The sequence below is a fragment of the Oncorhynchus clarkii genome, chromosome 9 (genome assembly GCF_045791955.1).
Source record: "Oncorhynchus clarkii lewisi isolate Uvic-CL-2024 chromosome 9, UVic_Ocla_1.0, whole genome shotgun sequence".
NCBI lineage: Eukaryota > Metazoa > Chordata > Actinopteri > Salmoniformes > Salmonidae > Oncorhynchus > Oncorhynchus clarkii.
Window position 1 is genome coordinate 45,646,809 of NC_092155.1, and position 12,138 is coordinate 45,658,946.

General features: G+C 41.4%; 1 protein-coding gene across 1 annotated transcript in view; it reads right to left on the reverse strand.

The window, feature by feature from the left end:
• LOC139416407 (tumor protein p73) overlaps nt 1-12,138 on the reverse strand; it is a 46,832-nt gene that overhangs the window by 26,264 nt on the left and 8,430 nt on the right. Inside the window, exons 2-3 of the mRNA XM_071164990.1 lie at nt 5,090-5,185; nt 1,914-2,055 (exon numbers count right to left, since the gene is read on the reverse strand). Coding sequence (XP_071021091.1) covers nt 1,914-2,055; nt 5,090-5,185 — 238 coding nt within the window. The remainder of the gene's footprint in view (nt 1-1,913; nt 2,056-5,089; nt 5,186-12,138) is intronic.

Below are 12,138 nucleotides of genomic sequence, written 5' to 3' on the forward strand. Positions count from 1 at the left end.
GCTGCCCGGGGTCACTAACGTACAACATTTTAGATGTCCTGTAGAGAGCGGAGGGCGGTCGTAAGGAGAATGGCGTTCCCCTGACCGGGTGGTCATAGATGGAATTGGGAGAAGGGGAGCGGTAAGGTCAGGTGTAATCAGGTGCGGTCACTGCTATGAACCACACTAGTCATCTTTCAGATCCACAGGGCAGGTGAACCGCTCACTAGAACCCGGGTTGGGTCGTGATGGAGGAACGACGTATGACGGTTCATTCGCTTCTTTTGACCTGCCTCTGCTGCTGGTCTTGTCTCGGCCCTCTCAACTAGTTCTGCATCTAACAACAAATGTAAGGACCTCCCATTTTTTTCCCTCTCATGACTATTCATTAACTAGCAAGGCAAGTCCAGGCTTGCCAAGTGACATATTGGATCAGTCCAATATTGTACATCAGAAGGCTTGTTTGTAATTGAATGACTTGTCCTCTTCTCATAGATTTTGGTCGTGTGGGCATTGTTTGATGGTGTTCAGGTAAAACAACACACTCTAGTCCATTAGTGCCTTCCTCACAAAGCACTGACAAGGTATCTGTTTGCCAAACACATTGAAAAATAATTGAAGTCGTCTGTTTACAATAGAGAGCTGTGTCTAAACATTTAGAAAATAATGTTATGGCACTTTCTAGACTGTTGCAGCTGTTTTACACACACACACACATATACACACACACACACGCTACAGATGGCAGAGCAGAAGTGTGTGTGTGTGTGTGGGGCTTGGCTTGCTGCTCTCTAATTAAGGTGTTAACCTCCCCCTAATCCCAGACCACTCACCACAGAGTACTGAGGGAGGGAAAGGGCTCCGGAGGAGAGGGAAATGAGGAGGGAATCTCTACTTCAATGGAGGGAAAACCACGCCCCACCAATACAGGAACAACCCTGACCTGATACGGGCTAGTCTGTTATTGTCCACGCATGTCACGCCGCCACAAAGTCAACGTGAAAAGAAAAGCATTAATCCATTCTAAAATACTAGTCCAGTATATAAACTGAGTGGACATGCTGACATGTGTTTTTAATTTTCTTATTTAACTAGGCAAGTCAGTTAAGAACAAATTCTTATTTTCAATGATGGCCAAGGAACAGTGGGTTAACTGCCTTGTTCAGGGGTAGAACGACAGATTTTTACCTCGTCAGCTCGGGGCTTCGATCTTGCAACCTTTCGGTTACTGGTCCAACGCTACTAGATTAAGTGTACATGACATAGACTAACCAGGTGAATCCAGGTGAAAGCTATGATCCGTTATTGATGTCACTTGTTAAATTCAATCAGTGTGGATGAAGGGGAGGAGACTTGTTTAAAGAAGGATTTTTAAGCCTGGAGATGATTGAGATATTGATTATGTGTGCCATTCAGAGGGTGAATGGACAAGACAAAAGATTGAAGTGCCTTTGAACAGGGTATGGTAGTAGGTACCAGGCGCACTGGTTGTGTCAAGAACTGCAACGCTGCTGGGTTTTTCATGCTCAACAGTTTCCTGTGTGTATTAAGGACAGTCCACCACCCAATGGACATCCAGCCAACTTGACACAACTGTGTGAAGCGTTGGAGTCAACATGGGCCAGCATCCCTGTGGAATGCTTTCGACACCTTGTAGAGTCCATGCCCCGACCAATTGAGGCTGTTCTGAGGGGAAAAGGGGGTGCAACTCAATATCAAGGTGTTCCTAATGTTTTTATTACACTCAGTGTATGGTGGTAATTTCACTCATCTGTATTTTAATGTATTTCTTCTTGTGAGGACTAAATCTCATCATAACTCAAACTTCCTAAAATCTCATGATTTTACGCACATTTTTAAAAGTTAGGACTCAGCCCTTACAGTGTGTTGTTAATTGAATTAAATTGCAGTTGAACTAGACTTTCTCTTCCTACCATGACGTTGTCGTTCATGTCCCTCATGTGGTAGATGTCCATGCAGACCTCTGTAGCGTTACTGGGGGTGCTGGTGGAGGGAGCCTGCCTCTCCCCAGAGTGACCCCCGTGGGGGAGCTCAAAGTAGGTGGTGTCCGGTTCTCTGGGGGGGTCAACAGAGACACAGTCTGATCAAACACTTCTCACTCAGATCCAAAGACCAGGATCCATCATCACTCACATATGAACAAACTGACCAAAATCAAAGAAAGAGAATGGCCCCAATTTAATCTCTCGTGGGCAGAGTATGCGTGTTAACCAAGAGAATCTGTCAAGGCTGTAATCGAATGGCTGAGATAACTAGCAGCAGTAGTTCCTGTGTTTGTGTTTTCATCATTGATTATTTGGACGAATCAGGATTGGGCGAAGGCGGTGCTTTAAATCTTTGAGTGGTGATTTCAAGCCTGTGTGCGCAGTAGTTAATTAGCGGAGGGGGGGGGGGGGGGGTGCATTGTCTGAAAGTTTATTTTTGCGACTTCCTCTCTGGCACAACCCGAACTCTCAACTGTTAACACATTTGGACCCAGAAGCAGAGCTGGCAGAAAACTTGTGGCGACACAGCATTAGCCTCCGGTACTGTTCAATCTGGTGTGACGCCGCCAAGCAGCAGCACCGACCGCCTGCATTTTTTCAGGTTCCAGTTCAGCAATTACCTGCTCTGTCGCAGTCTACCATTGAAAACCATTGAATACTACACGCAGCAAAGTTGTGCTATTTGTATTTGAGCAATATGATTGGCCATTCATTCAAGCACTACTACGCTCCTGCGAATCACCACATTTCGAGCAGTACAGAAGTTGATAGCTACCTTCACACAGCACACGCAAGCTGTCCTGAGCAAAAAGAAGCATCCATCATCTACTCGCTGAGCTTGTTTATTATAAGAAAGTGATTTACAAAAGTAAACCCTCAATAGTGAACACACTAGCAATATGCTGGCTACTGTTGATAGTCTGCTAAAATAAAACTATAAAAATACCCTTTAGCATGTGTCTTGGCTAGCCTACCGTAGCCAGGTCCTATCTTAAAAGGGCAGCATCTTATTTTGCGATATAAAAAATGATATTCTAAATTGAATGCAATTACTACAATGCAATTGTAAAGAATAGAGTAATGACTTACATTGTTAAATTATATTAACCTCTAAATGTCTAAGCCATTTTTTTTTTTTTTACTAAGCTAACAAATGGACTTGTTTTAAGATGGTCATACGATGGATAATTTACCTATTTGATATTGAATTTTAGGACCCCTTTAGTTATAAAAAAAAATGGAACAAATGATTTAATAAAGCATTGAATTTGGTCTTCACCGCTATGGCCCATAGAAAGGCATTGAATATAACATTCATAAATGGCAAAAAAAAATGTACAAAAATAAATCATAAGGAATAAGGTTTAGAAGTGTCTGTCCTACTGTATATCTAGGAGATCTAGGAAAGCTCAGGATATGTTTTTTTTTTTTTTTTTTTTTAAACATATATTTAACACTTTATTTTTTGGGGCACAAAACTACCTCCATACTTCCATTCATTTGTATGGGTTACCTTCAGACGAGTCCTGTGAGCTAAACAGAACGCCATCATGTTCGTGAGAGTCTCCTGTTTCCACAGAGGGGTCATATTAGTTTGTAGCCCAAACGGTTCAGATGCTACAGACAGAAGTTTCCACATCAGCGACTTCAGACAAGTCCTTTGGGGCTTAAGAGGGACGTAGAGCAAAACGGAAAGCACCATCTTGTTCGTGAAAGTCGTGTCTTTCCATAGAGCGGTCATTATTAGTTTCTAGGCCAAACCTTTCAGACACCACAGATATTTTTTTGGGGGGGGGGGGATTTTACCTCCTCCTCTCCCCAATTTTGTGGTATCCAATTGTTAGTAACTACTATCTTGTCTCATCGCTACAACTCCCATACGGGCTCAGGAGAGACGAAGGTCGAAAGCCATGCGTCCCCCGAAACACAACCCAACCAAGCCTCACTGCTTCTTAACACAGCGCACATCCAACCCGGAAGCCAGCTGCACCAATGTGTCGGAAACACCTTGCACCTGGCGACCTGGTTAGCGTGCACTGCGCCCGGCCTGCCACAGGAGTCGCTAGTGCGCGATGAGACAAGGATATCCCTACCGGCCAAGCCCTCCCTAACCCGGACGACGCTAGGCCAATTGTGCGTCGCCCCATGGACCTCCCGGTCGCGGCCGGCTGCGACAGAGCCTGGGCGCTAACCCAGAGTCTCTGGTGGCACAGCTAGCACTGCCCTAGTCCACTGCGCCACCCGGGAGGCCCCACCACAGATATTTATGTGAGAAACATAGGCGGATGCGGTAAATTGAGACACAGCCCATGCAAAAAAACATATCTCTAGCTTAAATTGACGGATTCTGATGGGGATTTTTTTATATTCCTTAGATTGTCTTCGTGTCAATAGACTCTTAAGGATTTACAGCTTTTTAATACATATCATAATAACCAAATATGGTCTATTAATAAATATGCAAAAAATGTGTAAGCAAACAATACAATTTGATTTTATTTAATTTGATTTTAATAGCTGCATATAGAGAGAAAGCATGCAAACCTACAGTATAGGCCCTGCATGACCCCAATGCATTTAAAAACTACTCAGTGTCCGGGCCAGTTAAAATTCTGTTCTGTCATAGACTACGAATAGGACCCAGAGTTTTACATGACCAGGTCATGAGATCAGGAAAAACTCCAGGCCCCAGAAAAGACACGTACGAATTTTGCCAAACCACTTTTGAAGCTGTGGTGCCACCTCTGCCCAGAAGTAAATAAGAAAGCTGACCAAATTTCACAAGAGTTTACTTCTGGGTAACAGCGATTGCCCCAATTCAATGAATTGCTAATAAGGAGGCACATTCTGAATGTTTATGACCATCTCTTTTGGCACACATTAGCTGTGGAATAAAATAGCCAACTCAAACACTTGTTTCACAACTCAATTACATTTTTATTAAACAAGCCGAAACACTGCACCAAAATGTGGAGAAAAAAAACCTAGTCGGAATAGATAATGCAATGACATAAAATTATGTTTAAAATGTAGTAAGTATCAAGAGAGAAAAGGGAAATTGTCTGGTCCGTTCATGGCTTTACTGTGTGTGTGTGTACACTTACAAGGTGTTCCACAGGTGCTCGAAGGTGCTTCCCTCGTCAGCAGCAGTGGGCTGGGACATTTTGGCAGGAGGGTAATCCACCGAAGGGCAGATCACTCTGTAGGGGTCAAAGGTCAACTAGAGTTACCGCTGGAGTATCAGGGATATACAGAGGCATGAACTGTCTCTGACACAAAACCCATCAGACCGTTAAACAGCCACCGCTAACATTGAGTGGCTGCTGCCAACACACTGACTCAACTCCAGCCACTTTAATAATGAAAATTGATGGAAAAAAATATATCACTAGCCACTTTAAACAATGCTACTTAATATGTTTACATACCCTACATTACTCATCTCATATGTATATACTGTACTCTATCATCTACTGCATCTTTATGTAATACATGTATCACTAGCCACTTTAAACAATGCTACTTAATATGTTTACATACCCTACATTACTCATCTCATATGTATATACTGTACTCTATCATCTACTGCATCTTTATGTAATACATGTATCACTAGCCACTTTAAACAATGCTACTTAATGTTTACATACCCTACATTACTCATCTCATATGTATATACTGTACTCTATACCATCTACTGCATCTTTATGTAATACATGTATCACTAGCCACTTTAAACTATGCCACTTTGTTTATATACCCTACATTACTCATATCATATGTATATACTGTACTCTATACCATCTTGCCTATGCCGTTCTGTACCATCACTCATTCATATATCTTTATGTACATATTCTTTATCCATTTACACTTGTGTGTGTATAAGGTAGTAGTTTTGGAATTGTTAGGTTAGATCGTTGGTTATTACTGCATTGTCGGAACTAGAAGCACAAGCATTTCGCTACACTCGCATTAACATCTGCTAACCATGTGTATGTGACAAATAAATGTGATTTGATTTAGGTAACATTTAGACTAAAGTAAAGGGTCTATAAGTAGTTGACAGACTGTCATTTTTTTAATATTCAGATATTAACAGTGAAGGGTAGGCTAGGTAAAGAAAAAAGGTTGGGAACCACTGGACGAGCTAAATCATTCCTGTTCACATATGTGAACATACAGATAAGTCACACAAAACCAGCACAACTGACTAACCAGGTGGCAATAGGCACTATATGTTTGCCTTTTTTCATATCAAACAAACATTACAACTACATCCTTGAAAGGAGAAGGGTGCAGCACAAAGGGAAAAACAGATGTGTTGCCAGGGGAAGTGATTCACTCAGGGTAATTTTATCGATGGCCGATAGAGAGTGTAATCACCGAATGGCCTGAGTGTGTTGATGATGTGCTGGGAGTGTGAGTGCGACACACACACACAAGTGCACACGCACACACACACAGACACACACCCCTGTCTCTTGGTGCTGCTGTTTCCAGGTGTGATCACACCGGGTATGGGCCCAGTAGACTGGCACAGGGGTGTCGGGGGCTCGACATGCCTGGGCCTGCCCGCTCCTCATCGTCTCACCCCAAGAGAGGACCGTATGCCACGTGGCATCGCACGCAACTTCCTCCTTCCCCTTCCCACTCTAAAGGATGCGCCCCCCCCCCCCCCCCCCCCATAGGAGGAACTACCGATCAAGTTTAAATATTGAGCTCTGTGGGCTTCGGAGCTGCAATAATGAATCTGTATAGGCCTAAGTAGTGGATATCGATGCATGTATGACTGAAACACATATGACTTGCCAAAATATGACAGATGGCTTGGATCAGAATCTTTGTTTGCTCTGCTGCTAACTGCACTTTGATATAAACAGACCATATTGACACTGATACACTACATGACCAAAAGTATGTGGACACTTGCTCTTCGAACATCTCATTCCATAATCATGGGCATTAATATGGAGTTGGTCCGCCCTTTGCTGCTATAACAGCGTTCACTCTTCTTGGAATGCTTTCCACTAGATGTTGGAACATTGCTGGGGGGATTTTCTTTCATTTAGCCACAATTGCATTAGTGAGGTTGGGCACTGATGTTGGGCGATTAGGCCTGGCTCGCAGTCGGTGTTCCAATTCATCCCAAAGGTTTTCAATGGGGTAGAGGTCAGGGCTCTGTGCAAGCCAGTCAAGTTCTTCCACACTGATCTTGACAAAGCACATGGACCTCACTTTGTGTACGGGGGCATTGTCATGCTGAAACAGGAAAGGGTCTTCCTCAAACTGTTGCCACAAAGTTGGACGCACAGAATCATCTACAATGTAATTGTATGCTGTAGCGTTAAGATTTCCCTTCACTGGAACTAAGGGGCCTAGGCCGAAATATGAGAAAAAGCCCCAGACCATTATTCCTCTTCCACCAAACTTTACAGTTGGCACTATGCATTTTAGCAGGTAGCATTCTCCTGGCATTCGCCAAACGCATATTCGTCCGAACGCGTTTCCCCTGCTCCAGAGTCCATTGGCTGTGAGCTTGACACCGCTCCAGCAGACGCCTGGCATTGACCATGGTGATCTTAGGCTTGTGTGCGGCTGCTCGGCCATGGAAACCTATTTCATGAAGATCCCGACGAAACAGTTATTGTGCTGGACGTGCTTCCAGAGGCAGTTTGGAACTAGGTAGCAAATGTTGCAACTGAGGACAGATGATTTTTACACGCTATGCGCTCAAGCGATCCCATTCAGTGAGCTTGTGTGACCTACCACTTCGCGGTTGAGCCGTTGTTGCTCCTATACGTTTCCACTTCACAATAACAGCACTTACAGTTGACCGGGGTAGCTCTAGCAAGGCAGACTTTTGACAAACTGACTTGTTGGAAAGGTGGCATCCTATGACGGTGCCACGTTGAAAGTCACTGAGCTCTTCAGTTAGGCCATTTGATTGTCTATGGAGATTGCATGGCTGTGTGCTCGATTTTATACACCTATTAGCAACACGTGAGGCTGAAATAGCCGAATCCACTAATTTGAAGCGGTGTCCAAGTACTTCTTGTATATATATAGTGTAGGTGTTTCATAGATCAAGCAATCAAAGCCTATACAATGCAATGGACAACAAAACAAACCAAAAGTGACCTTTGCTGTTTAAGCAGATGGGTATGCTAATGATAAAATAATCCAGACAAAGCCATGATTTAGTAAACAATAACAACAAACACTTCAAATAAGCACGGATCAAATCAGCATATTGACAAAATAATTATGTCAAAATCATGGTGTAAAAGCTACATCATGTCCTGTTATATCCTCTTACATAATTCTGTACATTCATGTGCAGACTTTATCGCCTGTCCCTGTAGGATAATATATATTTTTTCCAGGTAGAACCCTTTTTGTTTTCATGTATAATCCTTTCACCCAATGAAGAACCCTCAAAAAACCAGTTGGTGAAGCTCCTATGGGACAGCCATTTATGAATCCATTTTTCTAAGAGTCTATTACAAATGAGAGGCTACAATAGGCCATTATATATTATTCAATTGAGAATATATTTTTCCAAAACTGGAATATAACTGGAATAGAATTTCCATTCCTCAAAACAGCCTCCACAAAATTATTGAAACACACAGCACGAGAAAAGTGTACAATCATTTCCTAATTGATGCGAAAGTGTTGCTAATATTACCGCAAAATTCTCCTAAAACAGGATTTCTGAGTTTTCGATAGTCTCCAACACAACTCATTCTTGAACACGTAGTCCCTTCCATTCGACCGCTATAAAGCTTACTATATTTACTAATGCGCACAACGAGGCGTCATATCTCCTTAGCAACATTGTAAGAGCTAGAAAAAAAACTGTGGCAAAGGTTCGTGGGTTTAGGGGTTGAGCTGTGCGCACGAATGTGGAAAAGTTTAACCCCTGTTAGAATCAAGTTTATTGATGCGCGTCGATAATAATGCATGTGCAGAGCAATTAGGCTAATATAGCAATTAATAGCCATGCGAAAAAAGCACGTTTGGGCATGCATAAAAATGGAATTTGTGCATAATAGGCTTGCCGTGATGACACAGACACTAAAAGGTGAAAATTATCTGCTGTAATGTCAACGGTCATGCGTAATCACTAAACAAACAAACAAACACGCACACACACACGCACGCCCGAGCGCGCTGACAGACGCGCGCGCGCAGGTAGGCTATGGACAGATGAATTTCCATGTTGAAGCTGGGAACTTATTGTGAAGCAGCTGCTTGTTGGTTAAATTAGGTTCCCGCTATTCCCGTGGTAGCTGCCGCCTTGAGAACTGTGCAGAACTGCACTTGAGGTAATTGAGGAATGGCAGGGGATTTGGCATGAAGAAATAGATTTCCATCAGGACACGGTGGAGGCAACACACATTTCACTTACACAGAAAGGTCCATGCTGCTATACCAATTTTGGAATAGAATTGAAATGCGAGGAAAGCATATGTGATTATAATTTAACTGTTTTTATTTTTTATGAATAGGTTATTATTTCAAAGATATTAAAGATGAGTGGATAAGTGATCCTTAGTAAGAGGCAGTGTAGGGCCTTTGCCTTTATGTGAAATTAAAATGGCATAATCATATTAAATAAAAACTCTTCCATATTCCAATAAATATCCTGAATGCATTGCAATAAGGGCAACAAGCAACTAAATGAAATAGGCCTATCGAAATGCACATTGATGCGTGGGATATGCTGATTTAAATTCACCTGTTCCACGCCCAAGTTGGAAACACTATGCAGCACCCATGACAACGACTAGATAGATACACAATACAAGCCATTCCTCCTGGGTAAATCGCCCTCCAGCAAACTAGGCTAATACCAGTGTTGTGAGAGAAAACTCTTAAAGCCATTTGTCTAACCCTTATTTACACAAATACAAATTAGGTTGACTAACGAGCTTTTATAATCTGTGAAATGTAACTGAATCTACGATGATCGTGTATTTAAATTTAACGGGAGTAGATTTAAACAGCCTGGCAGAAAACAAAATGATACGTTTTCATTATTGTTATCATTTATTATTATTACTAGTCTATTATTATTGTTATTATAGAAATACCATAATAATGATAATATATTTTCATAACTTATTTTTCCAGGTTTCGTCATCAATAACACTCGATTAAAAAAAAAAACTGTTTCTGAATTTGAGTCTTTATTTTCTTATCAGACTTATCAACATCTAGCTGTTGTGTAGCCTACTCTGAACACTGTACGATTTTTTGAATGCATTATTGATTTTTTTATTGACAAGGAGGGTTCGCAGAAAAACGATAGGTTATGTTTGAGTTTTGTTTCTGCAAGTTTGTATTATTGGTGTTTATACAACTCCACTTGACTTGTAAGTCAGTTTACCCTTATATATCACAATAATTGACAGGAGTTTACGTTTCTGTTCAATATAATATTTTGGAGACCCCAATTTCCCAAATCTTCTTCTGAATACTTGCTTTACAGATCTATAATTATGTAGTAACGCTCAAAGTATTATTTTGATATGGATAAATAATTGTAAGCTATAGGCTAATGCCCTTTGTTTAAGCCTTGCTATGTGACTGCTTCCCATAACATAATTAGGCCTATGTGCAAACTGCAAAGACAAGAACACTTACCAAACAAAATGAGCTTGGTCCAGTTTGACTACGTCCAAAAATAATGTGGTAGTGATAAACAGCGTATTATCCTTTTTATAACATGTCTCATATCTGTAACATTCGTCAAAAATCAAGCCATCGATTAAAAAGTACACATTATCGAGTATTTTTTTCTCCTTCCAGAAATGGCTGACCACTCACGACGAAGAAAATCATTAGATGATAAAGCGAGGAAACTTTAAGTGTCATGAGCTTCCTCCGCGAGGTTGTGTTATTGAGATTTAGAGTTGGGTGGGATTCGGGTGACAGGAGGAGGTGTTAGCCGCGGTTTGGGCGCACACGAGCGGGAAACATTTTCCTAACTCACTAGGGGGCACATGGAGGCAAATGCTAGATTAACCATTGGGAAAATAGTTATAACAATAAAGCTTTGAAACAAAAATACGTTGTCTTATACTTGTGCGTAGCCTGTCTGAAGCCTAGATAGTTTTAAACTTCTGCAACGCAATTATTCTATGGGGCACTATTAGTACTACACTTTTTTTGTATTTTTTTATTTAACCAGGCAAGTCAGTTAATAACAAATTATTATTTATAATGACGGCCTAACCCGGACGACGCTGGGCCAATTGTGCACGGCCCTATGGGACTTCCAATCACGGCCGGATGTGATGCAGCCTGGATTCGAACCAGGTACTGCAGTGACCACTGCTCCACTCGGGAGCCCAAATACCCTCAAAATGATTCGGCATACCGGAGATCACTGTCACATTCCAATTATATATATATATATATATATATATATATACCGGGCCATAACCTGAGCTGCAGTGCACCGGGCTAATATAACTGCCTCATTGTTATAATGTGAAATATGGTTTCTTGGAGACGCCAATTCCACACATCTTCTTCTGAATATTTGCTTTACAGACCTATAACCATACATTATAACAATGAGGGAGTTCTATTAACCTGAGCTGCAGTGCACCGGGCCACCTGCAGCTCAGGTTAATATAACTCCCTCATATAGGTCTGTAAAGCAAATATTCAGAAGAAGATTTGTGGAATTGGCGTCTCCAAGAAACCATATTTCACATTGTGTGAACAGGCAAAACGTGGAAAGCTTTATTTGTGACCCCATGTACAAATTAGAATTGTGCAATAGCAGAGCATAAGACAGTTGCCACATCAATGTTACACTGAATTAATTAGTTAAGTTATAGTTATTAAATGTTATATTCCAATTTGTATTTAATGATATTGGTTATATTCCATTCCAATATTATATTCCAATTAATATTTTTTTGGTATAAATTAAAAACTATTGAAAACGTTTTGCTCCTGAATGGTAACTGGCACCTCCAGGGGCAAGTTACCCCGATAAACGCGACCCGAGTTCTTAATTAGGAAATGCTAGTTGGATGACTGTTCAAATGGAATTTTCCCACTCTGAGCTAGTTTTTTTTCCTGAGTTCCCAGTTGTCTTGAATGCACTGAAGTCTGAAATTTCCGAGTTCTC